Source organism: Pezoporus flaviventris, unplaced genomic scaffold, assembly GCF_033815535.1.
Source record: "Pezoporus flaviventris isolate CSIRO_AGI_PZ_B2104156 unplaced genomic scaffold, CSIRO_AGI_Pfla_v1 ptg000040l, whole genome shotgun sequence".
In the NCBI taxonomy this organism is placed as follows: Eukaryota; Metazoa; Chordata; class Aves; order Psittaciformes; family Psittacidae; genus Pezoporus; species Pezoporus flaviventris.
The window spans coordinates 6,939,495-6,962,511 of NW_026892588.1; the positions used below are offsets into that span (position 1 = coordinate 6,939,495).

At 36.8% G+C, this 23,017-nt stretch overlaps 1 protein-coding gene across 5 annotated transcripts in view; it reads left to right on the plus strand.

Moving 5' to 3' along the window:
- Positions 1 to 23,017, plus strand: part of CAMSAP2 (calmodulin regulated spectrin associated protein family member 2) — an 85,891-nt gene that overhangs the window by 26,062 nt on the left and 36,812 nt on the right. For 3 of the 5 annotated variants that reach the window (XR_009745456.1, XM_061465149.1, XM_061465150.1), the window contains exons 3-5: positions 15,605 to 15,766; positions 16,432 to 16,515; positions 22,220 to 22,252. Coding sequence is in view for 4 of the 5 variants with exons in the window: in XM_061465149.1 (XP_061321133.1) it covers positions 15,605 to 15,766; positions 16,432 to 16,515; positions 22,220 to 22,252 (279 nt within the window). In the remaining variant the exon portion in view is untranslated. The remainder of the gene's footprint in view (positions 1 to 15,604; positions 15,767 to 16,431; positions 16,516 to 22,219; positions 22,253 to 23,017) is intronic. The other 2 variants (XM_061465151.1, XM_061465152.1) reach the window with 1 other exon arrangement.

A 23,017-nucleotide genomic window follows, 5' to 3' on the forward strand; every position in this document is an offset into this window, starting at 1 on the left:
GTTCTGTGATTATTAGTCCCTGAATATGACAACATATCTCATGCACGTCCCAAGGGGATACTGATAAAGATGTCTGAATGACTCATTCATTCTCTTTAAAACCTATTGTAACGGTGCTCAAGACCAGGTTGGACGAGGCCTTGGGTGATATGGTTTAGTGTGAGGTGTCCCTGCCCATGGCAGGGGTGCTGGAACTAGATTATCTTAAGGTCCTTTCCAACCCTAACTATTCTATGATTCTATGATGATTTTCTATGTGCATTAAAAGCTACTTTGACATCTTACTCCTATAGATATATTTGTACGTGTGTATGTATGAACAACTGTGTCACTGGGCTGAATCTGCAAGTAGGGAAATAAGACATTAACAATGCAAAGAACATTATTTTTTAGTTCATTTAGCATTAGGTAGCTCTTGTAACGTATTAAAACTAGCTTCTATTGACTTTTGATTGTGTCTGCAATATGAGGTGTTAAGACAGACATGATCGTCTGAAGGCAAGCATCCAGGAGTTAAAGATCACTAAATTACTGAACACAGGAGTGAAGCTATGAGCTGTCTACCAGGGGATTTCTGAGAAAGTCATGAATTTATTTTCTTTTTCCTTACCCTCCCATCATAATCTTAGAACAGCAATAAAAACAAGATCTGAAATCCTGTTGCATTAAGTTAGATGAGCATGCACTTCATCCATCATCAGAACTTTTGACACAGTGTGAATCTATACTTTTTGACTTAATTCAGTAACTGATGGAGTAGTAGGTTGTCATGTGCCTTGTACATCATTTAATAGAGAGGCATCTGCAGATTGTGTTTGGCATACCCTTAGTGGTGAATCTTAAGGAATCTTGGATTTTATATTAGCTTGTTCAGATTAGTGTGTTTTAGTGACAGCATGTTTCCTTTACTAGGGCCAGTACCTATTTTTTCCAGTCCATGGCCTGTCCTACACTGTAATATCCTTTTCACTTTTGTTCAAAACCAAAAGAGTTAAGGTAAAGACAGCATTCAAAGTAACTTTTGTGTTCTGTCATTGATACACCTAGAATTGCCGAAAGAATTTATAGTTTGTGAAGAGAATCCCAGTATAGTCCGTTAGAGATTAATTCAAAAGCCATTATAAAGGTCGTGTTAATGAATGATAAAAGTATTTTAAGTAGAATCTAAGTAAAAAGCTTGAAGAATCACTTTTATCATGCCTTTTCTTTACTTTGATTCATTTTATAGTTAAGTCAAGGCTGTCTGGTAGATCAGTATGGTCCACTTAGCTGCCAGCTAGCTTGCAGCCTTTTCTGCAGTGGACATGGGAAACTGGTATCTGAACAGCAAACTGTGTTCAAAGTACTTCCTGCCACAGCCGTAAAGTCCCAGCATGCAGCCTGATTTGCTGCTCTCTAGCCTGGGTGAAGGATGGAGCTGGAAGCATATTTCCTGTTGTGTGACAACACATCCTGGGATAGTACAAGGAAGTTGAAAGTGATAAAGCACAAAGGAGTGAAAGATGTTAATGTTCCTTTCGTCTGTAGTGTCTGGTCAGATCAACTTCTGTGTGCTTGTTCACTGCAAGTGCAAAACTGATTTTTGTTTTGTCTATTTTCTTCAATGAGTAACTTGAATTAAACAGCTACTTTCTTATCTGCAAAAGCCACAATCAAAATGAAGTGATTTGGATTTGATACTTCATTTTGAAGTACCTGAACTATACAAGTGTTACACCATATGCTTTTTGATGGCCAGTATTTATTTTGTACTCAGGTGCAAAGAGAATGGGAAGAATGCCAGACACAGCATAAGGTGTGTGTACTGATATGAATGTTTTTATCAGTTCGTTTTATAGAATCATAGAATAGTTAGGGTTGGAAAGCACCTTAAGATCATCTAGTTCCAAATCCCTGCCATGGGCAGGGACACCTCACACTAAACCATCTCACCCAAGGCTTTGTCCAGCCTGGCCTTGAACACTGCCAGGGATGGAGCACTCACAGCCTCCCTGGGCAGCCTATTCCAGTGCCTCACCACCCTAACAGGAAAGAATTTCCTCCTTATATCCAATCTAAACTTCCCCTGTTTAAGTTTTAACCCGTTACCCCTTGTCCTGTCACTATAGTCCCTATAGTCCCCTCTTGTCATTTTCCTTTGCAGCAATATGAAAATTTGAAATTGTCTTTATGAAATGAAACTTAATACTTAAAGTAATGCTATAGGTGCATGTGTGATTGATCTCTGTCAATAATTATAAGTTTGTGAAATAGTTGTTCTGAGATCTCTCGCTTCTGTACCTGTTCCTTTGATTTGCTGTGGGATAATAAAATGAAGTTTTAATTATATCCACTGTAGCTGCATTTAATATACTAGGTACACATTATTGGAAGCTAAAATATCACAATGCCCTCTGTTTAGGGAGAGACCATGTGTACGTTCTCTTGTAGGCTTGGCGTTCATCTAGCCTGTTATGTTTCTTGGAGCTCTGTAGCACCTCTTTGCCTTGCTTGCTGCGTGTGCATATATATCCAACACAACTTGGAAAAGAATTTTTATTATAGTTCTTAAGTAATAAGTCTCAAAATGGCACCTACTCAGTGTTTGAGCATGAATGCAGTGAGGTGTATGTCCATGTTAATAATGATTTGAAAAATAATTTCAATTACCATGAAAATGCTGCAGATGGCAATTTCACCGAAGGATGGATTAGCATCAAAATCTGTATCACTGGGCATTCAGTTGTATGGTAGTTTGGGGGTATGTTTGTATTTTTCACTGGCTATAAGATTAATTTTTGCCAGCAATTGAAAAGTATAGGAAATAAGTAAATAAAAATCGTCATTGTTTATAATAGGGTAAAATACTAAGATGTAAGAAACCAGCTGAGCAACCACAGTTCAACTTACCGTTATGCCTCCTATTATTGAGAATAGTTAACATTATGAAGCGATTCCCCAAATTGTCTAAATTATTTTATAAAGCAAGCTTTAAAATATTGAAAAGATTTTATTTTTAACACAGATTAAGTTCTTCTGACCCATCTTTATATCTATAATGGGTACTGTAAGAATTTTCTTTGCTAAAATTGCTTACTGGTTTAGATTTATCACAAGTTTTCAATGATCGGGTAGGGACTGTGATGTATACTGCCTGTTAGCTGTGACCAGTAAATGTGCTATAATATTTCTTTCTTACTGAGGATTATATACCAGCTTTTCTAAGTGTCCATTATATCTTGTACTCACAATATTGATTTTTACTTTTTTAAATACTACAGATTGACCTGCCTATGCAGACAGCCAGCTGTTTCAGTTAGATAAACAGTCTTTTGGGTATTCAGGTAACAGAAGTTACAGATGCTGCCTTCAATTCTGATGTAACATATTTGAGTCTGGTGATTTTAAATTGTTTGCTAAAATGTCCAGCAATTTGCCTCACACACAGTTCACAGAAGTTTCTCATTAATTGTCCACCCTAGTTAAGGATTATGGGATTACAGTGTTTGGATGCTTGAAAAGAAAGAACAGATGTCAATTTATAATTTTAATTAGAACAAGGGAGGGGGGAGAGAGAGTTAAAAAAAAAAAAAACCAAACCACAAACAGACTTAAAGCACAGAGCAAAAAAAAGGCATTAAGAAAAATCGGGAAACAAGAATTCCTGCTTTATTTAGTCCAGTCAAAAACCCCATCAATTAAGTTCTTAAAGCAGTACCTCTCCCCAGATTTTGGCCTGGCGTGATACCATTGCTCTGCAGTCCTTGCTATTCACACCATCTTATTCTGCAACTCTTCCAAAAAAAACCTGGTTTTAGTTCCATTAAATGTTCCACACCCAAACTGCTCAGCAATGATCTTTGTGTTGTGGTTGTACCCTACTGACTGTCAAAAAATCGTGTAGCTAATCAATGAAACGTGCTACACCCCTACCTATTACTTGCATGGGGCCTGTACTGACCCTTCCATGGCAGTATATGTCACTGCTGATGGGACTTGATGTTTATACTTGGTGGTCTCCAAATCTGTCATTCAAAGGCAGCTATAAAATACTTGCTCATTCCTTTCCTCCCTTTATTTCCCCTCCACTTTCTGGTTAACAAGGTGATTTAATAGTTGAGGTTCATAAATGGGGGTCATTCCTTTTGCTAAAACAAACGTTTTATCATTATGAGAAGGGGTTGTGTGGTTTCTGGACAGCATGCATTGGCATATCTTGTGCTTGTAGCAGAGGTTTCAAATAATACTGTTGGTATTTACTCCTGTTCATGGGAGCACAGCAAATACTTACAATCTAGTAATCACCATCTTAGATCATTGGAATGTATTACTTCAAAAACAAAAGGAGTTAACCATTTTTCATGTTTCTTTATTGTTTTTTTCCGCTGAGCTGTTTTCTCTGTTTTGTTCCATTTATCACCGTGTCTTCTTTACTCAGCTTGGCTAAGTTGGGAAGAAAAGGAGTGATGTTTTACCAAAGAAAACAGTTGTTTATTACAATGTGAATAGGTTATTGCTGCAACTGACTTTACTGTTTTGAGAGCTATTCATCATGCAACACCTCCTGGAATAACATTATGAACCAAAAAGGCATGAGAAATGAGAACATGATTGTCTGGTTTATTGTTTTAATCCTTAAATAGACATAGAAAACTGGCAGTTATTTCATTACCAAAGGGAGGTGGGAGAAAGAGACTTTTCCACTTTGTTCTCCTGCCATAAAATGTACCAGTTTGCAAACGGGTATTTGTGAAGGATGAAAACTGGCATCATTTTACTTTGGTTGCCAGTTAAGTGAGAAGTAGCTTCTAGTTCTTAGTTCTTCGGAAAAGAACTTTCTAGTCTTCGTGTAGGCCACAAGCTAGTTACCCTTTTCATTTTTGAACAGAAAGAAAATGTACTTCCTGAAGATGGTACCGTACCTGTAACTATTTTTTATGCCTTCACCAAAGTATTTTTTAAGAAAAGCTTTAGTTATGATTTCATTCACCTTCCCATTTTTGTGAAAACTGATAGGACAGTCCGTTGCCTTACTAGTAGACTGCTAAAATTCTAGATTATTCTCAAAGTGGATTAATGGTTAACAACAGAAGCCTGTATCGTAGGTATCCTGTCCTCAGCACAACCCTTTTCTGTCTACCAATCTGCTCCTATTGATCTGCAGCAGTTCCTGATGCAGGCATAGCCTGTATGACCCCATGCTTAGCAGAAGCTTTAAGTGATGGGAGCTACAGCCAGATGTCCTGCAGAAATCTACAGCAGTGGATGAAGTTAACATTCCTGGGCGCAAATCATCTGTTAAGAAGGATTATTGGTAGAGCAGAATGATCTCTGTGATGGTGTGTGGATTGCTCTTTCTTTATAAGTTATATATAAAATAATTGTTACAGTAAAATAATTGTTCTCCCTGTGTGTGTGCATGTACATGATGAGTCTTTCTCTGAAGGAGCCCTACCTTACTTTAGAGGATTGAGATACATTCAAAGCTTGGCTTCTAGTCCAGAGTAACCTAACAAGTGGAAAGGCTTTTGAATATTTGAATATTTTTATCAAAACGATCATAATGCACTTCTACTATAACACCACTGTGGACCGTGTCCTCATGTCCTTGTTTAGCAGACAACTGTTGTGGCTAGCCTGTCACAATCCTTTAACAATTAGACCAAAAAAAATGTTGATCAGCTGTTTAATTTAGTTATGCTTTAGTTAGCAGCTTGTCACTTACAAGGTTTTACTACATTAACAGCCATAGGAAAGCAGGTGCTGAGTATGATTTTCTGTGTCTGTTTTAATTTTTTTAATGCTGCTGATAGAGTTAATCTAAGTAAGACACTGGGAAGTTTTAACCTTGGCTGTTATTTTAGAAGAAAATGTCTGATGAGGTCAATATGGTAGGCTCAGTTATGTTAGTTTAAAGTCTGCATGTTTCTACACTTCTAGTAAAGGTGTTCTGCATTTATACTATATCAGAGGAGTATGGCAATTTCAGTGTTCAGCTGGGCTTTATGTGAGTTGCAGGGTTTTTTGAAACAATCCTGGAATTTAGTTGGAGATATCCATTCATAATTTGATCATTTTGTGGTTTGAGAAATAAGGGAACTGCAGCTAACTTCATCTCTCTGTTTGCAGGAAAGCAGCATTCTGAGTTTAACTTTATTAGAAAAAAAACAACAAACCTCAATACAAATATAGTGATGTTGAGATCTAAGTATTTGAAGCAAATGAGAGCTGTGGAGTCTTTCTCTACATTTTAGTTTAGCCATTTATTTACTATGAGGAAGGATTTTGTGCTAATACCAGCTAACTTTAACATGATGGGAGACATTAGGTGATGACCCAGAGTGGCTGTAGATTCTCTGGTATTTCAAGTGCTGGAGAAATCCCTGAAACCTGAGATAGTTGGACCTCCTTTGGTAAGGGGCTTGATACAAGTTTTTCTAAGTTTTTAAGCTCTTTCTGTCAGATTTTATGGGTTTCTCTCCAACAAACGGTAGAAAGTAACAACTTGTTACATTCCATCTCAAACAGACTCATCCTTTATTGCAGTGAGTAATCAACCTTCCAATCTCTCTTGTGTCAAATGAAGTAACCTGAACAAACCAGGATATTTTACTATTAGTACTGTTGTACTAATTTAAGCATCAAGTTTCTCTTCCTTATTAGTACTATGTGCCAAAAAGCTCATTACTAAAACTTAGCTCATAAGAACCCAAGGTCTCTGGCAGTAGGAGATGTGTTAAATGTTGAGAATTATGTAAAATATCATCGTCTGTGTTACTTTAGGGAGAATCTCATAAATTATTGTTGTAATATCAAGTTGATGGCATGACTTCCACCAGATTATCGTTTTACATTAATCCTTTATAAGGATTCTGAGATAAAGTGTGACAGTAGCTAACTAGTTTCTTATTAAGAAAAAGGCAAAACAGAAATGTAGATTAGTCAGCATGTTTTATCAGTTACCTGGGCAAAAAAGATGCTGTTCAAAAATGGCCATCAATATTTAACTTAGAAGACAATTAACTACAAGTCTTATGTTGCAGAGTTTCAAAACTAGTCTGTTCTGATAACATACTAAGCAGTGGTTCTGAGTGACTTTATTGGTGGGACTTGTAGCATACTGTGACACAGTGCCAGGACAAGTCATACACTGGAGAAGACATGTCTCTTTCCTCCTCCACTCTCATCTCTATGAATTAATATCCCAGCCTTACATATATTGGGGGGGGGGGGGAGGACCTCAGCCTCTTTTCTCTCTTCCTTTCAAGCTTCCTTTGTTATGTACTTACAGCACATCCCTCAAACCTGAACTCTTAACCCCAAATTTTGTAGCAACCCAGCTTGTCTTGGTCATTGCTCCTGCATCTCCACAAGGAAGTGGTAGTTCTGCACCTCTCCTAAGGCTGTGTTCCTGGAGCAGATGTTTTGAAAAGAACAGGCTTGGATACTAGTTGATGATAACTGCCTCTGCAGGTATTTTAGCTGAGCTGCCAGAGAAGTTAAAACACTGCTTTCAGTGTCATTACTATGCAGGTATGAGTGAGTCAGGAAGAAGGAACTATTTTTTATTTATATATGGATATACTTGGTTTATAAATGGAACCCTGTTTCTCTTTATCCCACTCCTGTATTCATCAAAGATTGGTGGAGATTGTTGTGGCAGAAAAAATTCTGATGATATTTTTTTATGTCTACTGCTTGTTCTTGGTTTAAGTGTCTAAGATCAGGGAGAAAATACACCTATGTAACAGAATGTAATTTTTTGTAAGAGATTTTTGTTTCTGGTTTATTTGGACAGGATTTGACTGTGTGACCTGGGAAAGTCCTTAATTATCTGCAAAACCAAAATACTCTGGGAAGTTTGAGGCCAGTGGTATTTGTTCATCTAAATGTTTATAATTATCTTGTTATTACTGATCCTTCATTAATTTCTCATTTTACTTTGACTAGAAATATCGTATGTTTGAACATTTAACACTTGGCATAAAGGCACTGAAATGCCTTCATGGTCTTAGCCATTAATTAGGCACTTGCTTTTTCCAGTAAATAATATGCAACTTCTGGAGTAATTAAATATATTTTAAAAGGGGGAGAAAAATCCCAAGTGGGTAGTGTGAAACTATAAAATGTGCCAAAATGAAAATAATGTGATTAGCACCATTTGCTGGTTCTTGATTCCCGTGCAAGTCATGCAGGTATTTTGTATCATTATGGCCTAGAGTGGGGCAAGGTCTTGCTTGGTTATGTGATTCAGAAGGAATCTGGGAATCTCTGTTATGTATTTAGTTAGGATTGAGCTAATAGATCAAATTATTCAATTCCCTGGCAAGCATAACGAAGAAACCTTAGGTAAAAGAACTTAAAAGTGCTGTCAAAATGCTTATCTCAGCAAGTATCTCATTAACAAATCCTTTTATTTGTTTGTTTTATAGATATTTATAGAATTGATTACTAAATTTTTAAAGTTAACAAAAAACAGATGGCTATAATAAATATTGAAGGTAAAAACCTTGCAGAACCTGCTACGATATGTTGAACATGACTCAGTAATGCCTGTTCTTGTTGAACAAGCATCTTATCAGAGTCAAGGGCTTGTTCTTCATGAAAATACAGCAAGGAGGTAATTCGATGTGATCATTCCATTGCAGGACAAGAATAACTAGACAATTGAGGTTATTTTAGAATTGTGCAAGGCATAAGTACTCTGTAAAGATAGAGAAGAACTAGGTCTGAAAATCATCACAAAGGGTGGAACTGACTACTTCAGACTGCTCTGTTTTGTTGATTGAAATCTTTTTAAGCTGTTGTTTCCTTTATAGTACTGGCGCAATCTTCATTTTACCATAAGAATGTTGATGAAATGAAGCGGTAGCTTTGAAGGTTGTAGTAATCACCTATTGGCTCTGCTCACTAATTTCTTCCTTGCCTCCTGTGGAATCAAGACTTGGCCTGTGCTTTCCCTGAGATGGAATTCTGCAATTTTCCACTCTTAGTTGAGATTTGGAATTTAGGTGGTATCTCATTTTGAGACTTTGGTTATCTGAGGGAGGGTCTTTGGAAAAGGGTGCCTGGGGACTAAAGCTACTCAGCCTCCTTAAACAGCATTGTTGTGCATGTTTAATCCCTTACTTGCCTATTGTTCCTGTCTTTCTTTTATTTTGTATATCAACAACTTTGTTTTTACTTCCTTTTCTCCTCAAGTGTGTGTCCTGTAATGGTTATTCCATGTGATCTGCACATTCTAGCAGTTATAAATTCAGTGCCTGTTTTTGTGGGGTGATCCCTGTCTTTAATTATTGTATTCTTCTTCTTGCTTTGTTTCTTTCTAGTTATCTTTGCTCTGTCTTGATAACAATCTGTGGTAATAATCATACAAGGAAATGTCATGTTAATTTAAGAACTAGCATATACTGGCAGAACATTATGGGAATTTCAGTTTAAGAAATATTACTTAAAGTTAGCATTAACAGACAAATTATTGTTAGGAACATTCAACATATCTGTAATCTTAGTGCTTACTTGTGTATAGTATCTTCAGACTAAGTTTCATGAGGCCCATTAAATTTAATCTGTACCTTACTGTTAACTCGAAGTAACTGTTTCAAGTTACTGTTTCAAACTGTACTGTGAGAAGTATCTGGATCCAGAGCCCCTTTTCTCAGCAGGTAGAAATAGTTGGTAACATGGAAAGCCATTGATAAAAAGGTGATAAAAATGTACACCAAGCTAATTATAGGGATCTCATCTCTGTTCTTTGCTTAAGTGCCTGATCTACTGTAGGCAAAATCTTCAGGGAATTTAGCTAGAAATAATATGTGCTTACTGTGCAAGTGAGAACTGGTGTGAAGGCCCTTATTTGTTTGTTGTTTGTTTTTTTTTTAGTATGGCCAAGTTCCTTCATAAAAAATCTTCAAAAAAAATAAATTACTGAAACATGACTAGCTTCAGTAAGAACAGAAATGCATGCTTACATAGAATCATAGAATCATAGAATCGTTAGGGTTGGAAAGGACCTTAAGATCATCTAGTTCCAACCCCCCTGCCGTGGGCAGGGACACCTTACGCTAAATCATATCACCCAAGGCCTCGTCCAACCTGGCCTTGAACACTGCCAGGGATGGAGCATTCACAACCTCCCTGGGCAACCTATTCCAGTGCCTCACCACCCTAACAGGAAAGAATTTCCTCCTTATATCCAACCTAAACTTCTCCTGTTTAAGTTTTAACCCGTTACCCCTTGTCCTATCACTACAGTCCCTAATGAAGAGTCCCTCCCCAGCATCCCTATAGGCCCCCTTCAGATACTGGAAGGCTGCTATGAGGTCTCCACACAGCCTTCTCTTCTCCAGGCTGAACAGCCCCAACTTCCTCAGCCTGTCTTCATACGGGAGGTGCTCCAGTCCCCTGATCATCCTCGTGGCCCTTCTCTGGACTTGTTCCAACAGTTCCATGTCCTTTTTATGTTGAGGACACCAGAACTGCACACAATGCTCCAGGTGAGGTCTCACAAGAGCAGAGTAGAGGGGCAGGATCTCCTCCTTTAACCTGCTGGTCACGCTCCTTTTGATGCAGCCCAGGATAGGGTTGGCTTTCTGGGCTGCAAGCGCACACTGCTCGCTCATGTTCATTTTCTCATCGACCAACACCCCCAAGTCCTTCTCTGCAGGGCTGCTCTGAATCTCTTCTCTGCCCAGCCTGTAGCTGTGCCTGGGATTGCTCCGACCCAGGTGTAGGACCTTGCACTTGGCATGGTTAAACTTCATGAGGTTGGCATCAGCCCACCTCACAAGTGTGGCAAGGTCCCTCTGCATGGCATTCCTTCCCTCCAGAGTATCAACCGAACCACACAGCTTGGTGTCATCAGCAAACTTGCTGAGGGCACACTCAATTCCCCTGTCCATGTCAGCGATGAAGATGTTAAACAAGACCGGTCCCAACACCGATCCCTGAGGGACACCACTCGTTACTGGTCTCTAGCCGGACATTGAACCATTGACCACAACTCTTTGCGTGTGGCCATCCAGCCAGTTCTTTATCCACCGAGTGGTCCATCCATCAAATTGATGTCGCTCCAATTTAGAGACAAGGATGTCGTGTGGGACAGTGTCGAATGCTTTGCACAAGTCCAGGTAGATGACATCAACTGCTCTACCCCTGTCCATCAGTTCTGTAGCCCCATCATAGAAGGCCACCAAGTTGGTCAGGCAGGATTTCCTCTTAGTGAAGCCATGCTGGCTGTCACCAAGCACCTTGTTGATTTTCATGTGCCTTAGCATGCCTTCCAGGAGAATCTGCTCCAAGATTTTGCCAGGCACAGAGGTGAGACTGACTGGTCTGTAATTCCCTGGGTCATCCATTTTCCCCTTCTTGAAAATGGGGGTTGTATTTCCCTTTTTCCAGTCATCGGGAACTTCACCTGACTGCCATGATTTCTCAGATACGATGGCCAGCGGCTTCACAACTTCATTTGCCAGCTCCTTCAGGACCCGCGGATGGATTTCATCACTTCCCATGGACCTGTGCACGTTCAGATTTTTAAGATGGTCTCGAACCAGTTCTCTCCTACAGTGGGCACAAGGTCTTCATTCTCACAGTCCCTGCATCTGCCTTCCAAGACTTGGGTGGTGCAGTCAGAGCCTTTGCCAGTGAAGACCGAGGCAAAGAAGTCATTCAGAACCTCAGCCTTCTCCAAATCCTGTGTAGCCAGTTCTGAGAGCTTCCTGAGGGGGCCTACATTCTCTCTAGTCTGTTTTTTTATTTGCTATGTACCTGTAGAATCCCTTCCTGTTATCTTTAATACCTCTAGCTAAATTTAATTCTAACTGAGCCTTAGCTTTCCTAACCTGGTCCCTAGCTTCTCGGACAACATCCCTGTACTCTTCTGTCAAAGATCAAATCTTTCCAAAGCATAGTGAAGTTATGGGACTTTTTCTTTCAGTTAAAGGCTCAAGAGTCATTTATTTCAGCACGAGGATAACAGTTATATCCTCAGTTTTCTTTCTACCCCTTTCTTCAAGTACCATAGTGGAAAATGGTGTTGTCTATGAGGGCAGGTCAAAAGAGAATTCCTGTCTTGAATATTGTTTAATGGAATATGAGAAATATCCTTAGCAGTAAGTATTAATGTAAGAGCTGCATATAATATGTGATATTTATCCATATGTCTCTGCATGTACTGTAATACATGCACCTTTTGCTTAGTACAGTTTTTAATGAAGTTGTTTGCAGTCCTTCAAGGGAGATGGAGCAACCTCTGTAATCAAAAATTAGGCAGATCGGCAGTCGTGCTCAGAATAATTTTTCTTCTACAGTTCAGTAAGCTGCTTAAGTGCTGTGTAACCTACATTACAGGACAGAAACTAATGAGTAATTACATGAGATTGTAAAGATTAGTAAATTAAAACCCTTGTGTTCTGTGCAGGGTGTAGCTGGGAAAGACAAAGCCATGTTTGTGTCTTAGGAAAAGTATCTCAAAAAATCCAGCATCTGGTATTTTATTTCTTTTATATTTTGTGGTGTGCCATGTAAGACTTTAGTACTTTGCACCATTGCAGTATACTGAGCAAAGAAAGAAAAGATTTCTTTTTAATTGCATTAAACCAAATCTCTGCATAACAGCTTCGTGATAAAACAGTGTATTACTTCCTGTGCTGTTTACTACTGCTGTGTTGAGGTTGATTTTCTTAAGATATTTCTCTACTGGACTTGTATCCTATTCTGTGTAAGTTAATATGTTACTGATTTTTTTATTATTATTTCTCTAATATATATATATATATATATATATATATATATATATATGTATATTCAAAATCATGTGTCCTTATTCAAATTTTCCTTGCTGCAGTTCTGGATGTGGGAGGTGTGTGACAGCGTGAAATCCTGCCTTGGGGCTTTTTTTTTTTTATGCTGTACATCAGAATTCTGACATCTTGGAGGAAATGGCAGCATTTAGGGTACCATATTGTTACCAGTCATCAGCAGTGCCAGGGGAGATCCTTCAAGCACTGTATTACAGGCCTGTCCAGAGGAAGAAGATACTGCTGAGCAACTGATTCTAGTTTCTGCCCAGCTCAGAACAGAATCTTTGTTTTCCCCTCAGTATCCCCTTAGTTGCTTCCTTGTGATATAATTCAGTCAGAACTCTGGATCCAACTAGTAAAAGTGACCTCTCCCTCTGCATTTTTAGCTGTATCTAAAATATACTGTTCAGTGAGAGATGTACCAAAAAATAGGATCTTTATGTACTATTTACTGCTGATAAACCCCTATATCTGGAAGAGTGGGATACTATTTTTGTAGTGCAGTTTTTAATTTAGTCTGTCTTGTTGAGCTTAGTGAATTAAAAGATGTAAAAGAATGCAGTTTATCTTACTCTTTGCAGAATAATTGGAAGAAACCCAGCAGAGTTGTTTGTGGAATTAAATGGTTTTCTCTCTTGTATTGTACCTCCTTAAAAATGCAAAACCACAACTATTTTTTAAGTATACGGTATCTCGTGCTCAATTGGTTGCTTGCTATTTTCTAGGGGAGAAATCCGTAGATGTTAGCAGTTTTTAATTTTTTTAGTATTAAATTACTTATAAGGGGGGGGTGTCTAAATGAAAAACAGCAGGTTTGCAGTTTGTTTCTCAGGGTGATAACATGCGAGTTGACTCAGATTCTTCATTTTATTACTATTTTTTTTTTTAAATATCTCCTTTTGAGAATCCTGCCTGGATTTTAAAGAAAATAATTAAGTCATTTTTGATACTCTGAAGATACTGCAATCTGAGCTGGAACTGCTGTAAAACTGCATGGATTTGTATGGTTCACCCAAGCTCCGCAATCCCTCACAAGGTTTTAGGACTTTATTAATAGTAAATGTGATTCTCTTACCTGAATTCCTTCTCTGCACTGCATTGCTGGGACAACAAAGGAGTGACTCTTTTGTATCTGTGTATAGAATTGTCACATTTCACACTGGGGTGCAGTTTCTTCAGGAGGCTCGTAATGGGCAATACTCTGTCTTTTCCTTCTTAAATACTTTGGGTGACAAGAATCCAGCTCCCCAGCTCTTTCTTTCATTCACTCATAAGAACTCATATCAGTAGTTGTCAACTGAAGGTCTGTAAATAAATCCATAAGGCAGATAAATTTGGTGAAAAGAGTTTATTCTGAATAAGCTGGTCTTTGGTGGCATGAGTTAAGAGGCACAGCTCAGCTCTGCTATTTGTGCTAAGAGCATGGATGGGGGTGTGTGGCAGATGGGGCACTTGGGTCACATCCAGGGTCCAAAGAGAATGAGCTTATCCCAGGAAGGCTGGCTGTCAGGAACAGTTTTGTGAATGTCTTTAGTAGATAAAATGATTGCCCCTGGTTTTGGTCAAACAAAGAAACTTAAATGTGTGGTGCTTGCTTCTGAGGCAAGCATCATCACTTTCATTGGCGGTACAAGCACCAAGGGCAGCACAGGTTGGGTCTATGCATCTTTTTCCTGTTGGGCATTCTGGAATAAATGCTGTGCATATACTACCTTAACTATAATGATTAGATAACATATTGCTGTGTGACTCATGTTGTTCATTGCTGTTGCCATGGCTGTTACAGCTACCTTGGGAGATGTTTATATGAATATTTTGTTAATAGAATTGAAGTGATGGTGTTAAGTGTTTGGGATCTTGTTTGTATCATGAGCTGTTTAAAGCCAGTTTTTAAAAAAAAATACTGTCTTTTGAAATTGTTCTGGCTTGTGGGAGATGTTGCTTAATACTTAGCTGTTGCTGTTCTTACTGTGAAGCAGGAGCAAATCTGTTTAGCTGTAGGCACTGCCTCTACACACAGCCATTATTTTCTTATTCAGTCATAAGAATCTAAAGTAAATCCTGGTTGTCATCTTTTTTTGTTGTTTTGGGTTTGGCTTTGGCTTTGGCTTTTTTACTTCTGGGGGGTATTTTTAATTATTGCAAATTATGAAATAGCCATTGTCTTTCAATAATGACACCAGGAGAAATATATCATTTCAATGCAGCTGCATTTTATTTATCAGTATCTTCTTATTTTAAATCTACTGTTGCATGTAGAAGTGCATCTGCATAACATAATCAGTTTACTAGAAGAAAACTTAATGCTTTCTAAAATGTTGGGGTTTTACTCAAGAATAGTATAATTGCATCTTCTTTCTGTATTATGCCTTTAAAACCAGATCAACTTCCACTTATTAATGCAGCATTTTCATGATGATGAAGGTTGTTTACCAGTCAGTCTCAGCTTTTATTTCCAGTACTAGTAACACTCATCAGGCAGGGGCTTTTTGTTTTTACTCAGGTAGCAAGCTTCATTAAAAGTGAAGTAATTTTTGAATCATTAAAATTGCTTGTTCTTTCCATTTCCAGTTCCTTACTTTTGGTGTTAATATTGTTGCAGAATTTATAATTTGCAATCAGCTTTTTTTTTTTATTTATGTCCTTGTGTTCCGTGCTGCGTTCTCAAATCTGTTATGTATGTTTGTCTTCGTTTGTCTTTCATTCAAATGCTGACAACCAGACGGAAAGCTTCTAGCTGTGTTCAGAAATGACTTATAAGAAAGTGATCTTTTGATTTGCAAACTAATTAGGTAGTTTTCAATTGCTGCTTCTCTTTGTAGAGTGCTCACTTGGCCATGATCGATACTCTTATGATGGCATACACTGTAGAGATGATCAGCGTTGACAAAGTCATTGCATGCAGTCAGCAGTATTCATCCTTCTTCCAACCTACAGATCTACCTTATGACATTGAAGATGCTGTCATGTACTGGATAAACAAGGTATGAGTACTGGAAAAGCAAGCTGTGATTTTTCTTTGTAGTCTATATGATTCAGTTAGAGATTAGTGGGTAGGATATGTATATATGTAGGTATATGAAGACTGTCTGATAGACTGTTCCTTCATCTGCTGTGTTTGGATAATAAAAAGCAAAGTTTCAAGGAATAAACAAGTTAAGTGAACAAAAAAAGTGGGACGTCTAAATAAAACACTGTCATACGCATTACATACGACATCTTAGCAATCATTGTCATGTTGAGATGTCATGACAGCAGCTGCTTAAGATTCTCTGGCTCAGAGAGTTGTTACCTCATTGTGTAATTTATCATGATTTAAAAGCAAGGTATTCTGTTTGTACTCAAACACATGTTGCTTGAAGCGATCTCCCTTCACTGCATAATCAAATGAAGTAACAAGGATGTGCTGTTAATCAAATATGATTAAACATAATAAGGGGCAGGTTAGTTTGTACAATGTAAAGCTAACAAGTAGTGACCCCAGACTGTATCTGAACTGATGTTTTCTGATCTGACTTCAGGGCTATAGTCTGAAAATTTTGTTTCATCTTTTCAGTTGTTGGTGGTGGTGATCTAGAGATCTTTTGGAAACTTGTAATTTCTACTTCTTTCTTAGAACAGACCACTGAATGAACTGTTTTGTGTCTAGGTAAATGAGCATTTGAAAGACATAATGGAACAGGAACAAAAACTAAAAGAGCATCATGGTGCAGAATCTGCAGGAGTTCAAAAGGTAGGAGTAAGACTTAAAATCCTTTAAAAAAAGAATAAGCATTTCATCTGTCAACAAAAACTACTTGCATGTAGTACTTACAGGTAAATATACATTTGCAGACATTGAACTTTTGACTGCACGTGAAAGAAAGCAAAGTTTTAGGATTCAGTCATTTTGCTATTAGTTTTATTGTTTCCATGAATATACCCATTTAAATGTAACACAAATCAAGTTGCACTTTTTATTCCCAGTTATCCTTTTTGACAAATAAATATTTCATAGCAGGGAAACATCTTTTATGTTAGTCCTAAGGAATGTATTAAGGTTATTTATAATTTCAATAACCTTATTTATTATTTATTTAATTAATTAAAACTGTAGTCAGATCTTTTATTAAAAAAAAAACTACATTTTTACTCATCGTTTTTAATGTTTTTTTCTTGTGAGTTGCATGTACCTCAAAAGAAAATTCTGTGCGTTGCATCATGGGAAGCATTGCTGTGGCTATGATCCAAAATACTGGTTGATTACAGGTTTTATATATATGATAAAAAACAGATTACATTGGATTCTCTTTCCTAACAGGATGTTCTTTCCTTTTGTTTGTGGAACTCAGTTAATTAAAAAGCATTATACCCATCAAAACACGGAAGGATATAATACTGTTCCAGAGTATGTTAAAATGCTTGCTTCAGAATGAGATCATTTATCCTATTGTGATATAATTAGTATTGGGGAATTGGTAATCAATTTGAACACCCTTTGGTATTAACCCTGCTCTTGAATGCAGAACAAATCTCCTAGCTACTGCAAAGCTGTAATCCTACCTCCATTTTCATGTAAGCAGCTACCTCAGTTTGAATGCTACTGTGAAGGAGTAGTGGGATACCTGGCTAGATTAGAAGCTCAGCTTCAAAAAGTATAAATGCAAGGAATGGCTTTCCACTTGTGGCTTCTTTTTAAATATAAGGAATAATTGAAAGCTAATTGCTATGTACGTGACTCAGCAAAAGAAAATGGTATTTTTCACAATATAGTGTGATCCTACTGCGTATATCTTGATATGGAAAATTTAACCTGTATTTAATAGTGATAATAGCATAGAAATCTGGAGAATAAGATATCATTGACCAGTTCATCTCTCAAATTTAGATAAAACAAAGTAAGTGGGGGATAGGGAGATAACCTGTGGTCCTCTGTCCTCTAGTGATTTTTCTTTATCCTGAAAATAATAGTGGGAAGTTTTGTGTGGATTTTAGGTCACTTTGAAATATGATAATAGTTTTTAAAATAGAGCGCTTGGGAGTCTTAATTTGGTAAACAAATATATATCAAAGGGAAAATTCAGAGCAATGCCATAAAATTATCTGTATTTGTAAACATTCAGTAATGTTTATGTTCCTTTATAGTTTGCATTTTATATTAGGAATAGCAAGATAAAATTTCTAGTTTATAAACTTTATAAATTTTAGTTTATAACTTTATTGTCAACATTCTTGAAACAACTCTTGAGACTTGTGTAGTCTGTACCTCTGAATGCATAAATGGGACAAATTCACATAAAAATGGTATATGCATTTGTAGTATTTTCGTATGAATTGTGAAGCTGTAACACAATCAAAGCCCTAGTCTGTTGGTCGATATACAAATGCATTTGTGGCTCCTGTCAAGCATCTCCTAGTATTTATTCCCAGATACCCAGGTGTTTTTCCCTAACTGTCTTCATACTGCATCAGGCCATGCATTTTTCTTTTTATAGCTCAGAATCAGTGATACGGCCTGTTACTTTATGGAATTTACCTTACCTTTTATATGTCAGCAGAGCTGTGAAATATTTATAGCTAAATTCCTCTATCAGGTTTCAGTATTGCTGAAATATGTCTATATTTTAATCTGAATAATAATTAGTATGATTTCCTTTTATTTTTCCTTCATGCTATGCCTGGGTTAGTTATTAGTATCAGCAGATACTAATCAGGGGGGATTGTATTCTGCCTTTGTATTAACTGAAGTAGTAATATTGCATGGTTTTCCATTTTTATGGGTAAATTAAATTATACTTCTATATATTAAGTATAGCATTTCCATGCTCGCATTTCAGTTGTAGCTTAATTCTCAGTACCTGAATTCATTTGTTTTATTTTCTTTTTTTGGTGTTTTCAAACTCCTAACTGCTGCTTCTATTTTTATTTTAAAACTTGGCATGAAGGGGAACTGGAATGTTTCTTTATTCATCTTTTCTGCCTTCCACCATCCTTCCACCAGGCTGGGGCTCTCATTTGTAATTTAGGTCTTTTGTTACCAACAGCAGTTCAAAAAGTGATGATTCCATTCTAAAATTAAAGAAAGTTTGCAGTCTCCCTTCTGCTCTAGCCAAACAAACACCTTCGGATATTTAAGTTTCAGAATTTCTAAGGTGTGGTCAGGTTTTGAACCCGAACTAAATTTAAGGATGTTTCTTACGCTGATTTACAGACACAGCCAAACAAACATAGGGAGAATGGGTCATTCTAGTCATTAGGGAAAGCTTTTCTTTAGTTCTAGCTTCTGGCCAAGAAGCAGCAAAGTTGCATGCCTAAAAGGTGACCAAAGGTTAATATGTGAACTTTTTAATTATGTTATGACTTCCTACTGGCATAAATTCACCAATTTATCAGTTGTGGAAAAATAATTTCAACATAATCCTCAAGCCTGCCAAATTAATGCTTTACTATCTTTTTGCAATAAATAGTAAATCTCTACATTTCTAAAAAATTGTCAACATTATTTACACAGACTAATAGATGACAAAACTGATAAGATACACCTATTTTCTATTTCTGGATAGATAAAACCAGTATTAATTTATCATGAGATGTTCTTTTGTTTTCTTTCACTTTCTTCTGCCACTAGCTTTCTGTAGAAGATAAGAGAGGAACCAGTATGCATGATTTTTAGTTCCAGGTAGTCCTCTGTGGATCTTGATCAGCTGGTGATTTGTGGTAACCTCATCTTTCTCTGGTAGTGTCTCTGCATCTTCTTTCAGAATTAGGATTTCAAGTTTTGTAGTGAATAGATTTTGGTTTTCAGACTTCCCTTGAGTAACATCCAGTGAGTGTATGGTTGCACTGGTTAAACTACTGATTCTTAATGTAGTTGAAGCTTTCTCAAAAACCTGTAACTTTTCCATCTGCTTTTATGATTTACACTGAATCCATTTTAAAAGATTTAAGCCAAATCTATGCAAATCTTGTGAGAGAAACAAATGTAAGAGTATTCTTCCAAAGACATGGATCCCTTAAATGTGGGTTGTTGGATCTTTTTAATAGTTTAAACAGTGCAACTTCTTGTGTGAAGGTAAAACACTAACTCCATAGTTCTACTTTCAATTCAATGTGTCATAAATCCACACTGCTAGCAAAAGCTAACCTGTCAAAAAGAAAACTTTGCAGCCGGATCAGCTTGATCCAATTAATGCAACTAATGCACAGCTGCATGAACACAAATGATGGTGCAAGGAAGACAGCATAAACAAGTGTTTAATGAAGGACAGGACTACCACTTTTTGGCATCATAGAATGAATTTATACTGAGCTAAATTTATAATAGTCATGCTTAAAACTTTTTTTTAGGGGGATTAAACAATCTTGTAAAACTGTAAGCCCTCAACCTGAGTTATTGTTTATTCTTTTGTGGGTTGTTTTTGTGGTTTTTTTTTGGGGGGGGGGAGGGTTGGTTAGTTTTGGGGGGGCTCTATGTTTAGGTTTTTCAGGTTTTTATTGCTTGGGGTTTTGTTTTTGTTTTTTTTGAGAAGTCAGGATTCTTTGATCTGGTTTATAATATGTTATTTTTTACAAAGTTCAGGGGAAAAACGTTTTTTTTCCTGTTGGCATAAAGTACCAATTCAGCAGCCATTGAATCCCCTTTATGTTCTCCAAACGATTTCAGCTTTTCTTTATCTCTTTCCAAGTGCATTTACAAAGTATGTATTTATAAATCTTACAGTATGTTTGAATTTAAACTTCATTATCTTGAGTCTTTCAGCCTCTTGAAGCATATTCATAGTCATCTCCACCATAGTTTCAGCCAAGTGGCAAGTAAAAATTTATATTTCATTGCTAGTTTTGAGTTCAGTCTGTACTGCTACAGAGAGCTTGTCTTTGGAATTGAAACAAATATGTGGGGTTTTTTTTCAAAGAGTAGTTCTTCAGCCTACCATTACATAGGTATCGACAGACCTTTTGAGTCCAGGTATGAAATACACTTCACCTTGATAAATCAAAGAATTTTTCTATCCGGGACCAATAGGCAGCCCAGATCTGATCTCACCCAATTTATCTAAAACTTTGCTTTATGATACGTTTTAGAATTCCTGATGGCATTTGAGAGTTAAGACAGCTTGTTTTCAAATTCATGTACTTGTCCATATTTTGACTATATTTCAGTAAGGTGACAAGAAACTGGTGAAAAATTGGGTAAATGTCTAGAGCCACACATGAGCATGCATTCTGTAGTACATTCTAAGTGGCTTTGGGGTTTTCCACTGTAACAGTCCGGTTGAATGGAGGAGAATAATGTTGAGAATAGTCATGTTACTATGCACACATACACACCCTTTTGTGTACGATTGCTTTTTTACATAAAAGCTTGGTTCATTGCTGTGGTTACTTCAGAGGGCTTATAGAAGCCCAGTATTTTGACAACTATGTAAAATAATAAGCTTCCATAACAGTTTTTTCCATACTAAAAAACTTTTTCACCATTTCCAGAAAGTATTTCTTTTAAGAAAAACCCAGAAAGAACTGCTTTTCTACACATTAGTATTTTTTTTTCATTCCTACAATTAAACCAACAGTGTTGATGTTTTCTATGTGTATTTATAATACTGTTACATGATGGTTTTTTCTTAATAGTAAAAGTATTATGCCAGACTAGTGTATAGACTTACAGAAAAAATCACTGACTTCATTGTACTTAGGATTAAGCTTTTAAGTAAAACTTTTTTTTTGCAAAACTTTCATTTAGATTTTTTTTATCACGTTAGAGTTTAGATTTTTATATATGCTTTCTGATAATTTCTCTGCCAGTAGCCAAAACCCCGTCTGCATTTCAGGTCATTGCACATCATGCAGCTGATGCTAATGTGATTTGTCACTGCAAAAATATAACTGCCTGCACCTCTTCTTGTTCTGAAAACTGTCATATGCTTTGTTAAAAAATATTGTTGAATGTTATAAACAACTGTTTGGCTTGAAGTAGCTAATGCAAACTTCACTGCAATTGGTTGTACTATATACTACAGTGTGTTTATACCTTTTTTCCATTGCTTTAGCTTCCCTGCTTTCCCGTATGTGCTGTTGGAGTTCATTTTGATACTTGTGATATCATGACTTAAAGTCTCAAATGAATTCTTCAGTCAGATTGCATATGTAGGGTACAATTAGCTGGGTGAAAATATTAAATGGCATTCATCTGACAGTCTTACCTGTTCATGTGGGAAAATTACAATGTTCATCTATAAAGACTGAAGACATTTCACCAGTGTTATTTCTGCTAATTAGATCAATACACTGAGGCTACAGTGCACTAATGCTTATGTTAAATTAAAATTCACTGTTATATAAAACTGAGAATGTTAAAAAAATTGCTTTGTAAAATTAATTTATGAAATCTGATAAAATGTTCCTTTTTTTTTTTTTTTTGCTTTTTGCTTTTATTCTTTTTTCTACTGCTTCCTCTGAAGTCTCCTACCAAATGGTTTTGGAAACTGGTTCCTGTAAGTTTGCCCAACTGCTTCACTTTGATCAAATAGCTTATTTTGGGAATGGCTTTGTCCATGTCATGCTGGTCTAGGCATTCATTTCATTTGTCTCTACAAGATAATTTTATAAGAGATTGTTCTACCAAAGGTGTGCATAATTCAGGAGCTTATTTTGCAAGGTAGTCTGTGCAAAATAAATGTAAGATGTGATGCTGGATAAGGCAGTCAAGTTCTTCATGGGTTTGTATAAGGCAGTGCTACCTGTTACTAACTAATGTCAAATGATCAAGTTTTTTGCAAACTACTTTTTCATCAGCTTTCAGTAGACATACTCTGTTCGATTCTGACTCTGTTGTAAGAGACATGCAGAAATAGTTTTTGATTGTTTATGCTACATGGACTCTGAAATTTTCTGATTTAACAATATGCAGCCATCACACCATTTCTCTAGAATTGCTTTATTTATCATCTGATTCAAGACTACTCTTAATCTCTCCCAACACAAAGTAACCCAAAGCAGTCTACTTTTAGTGAGACTATACTAAAAGTGATAAAAAGTTAACTGTTAAGGTCTGCAACAATAACAAAGTTTGTGTTCGCTGTGCTGTGTCACCTTGGGTTACTTTCCTCATCATATAGTTCACCCCTGAAAGCATTCAGACTGTTTATACTTTAACAGGTTTGGCTGGGAACAAAGTAGTCAGCTGTTTAGGTATATATAGACTTGCATACTTCTGGTCTGAATTCCAAAGAACTAATATTGATCTATCTTTAAGGGTT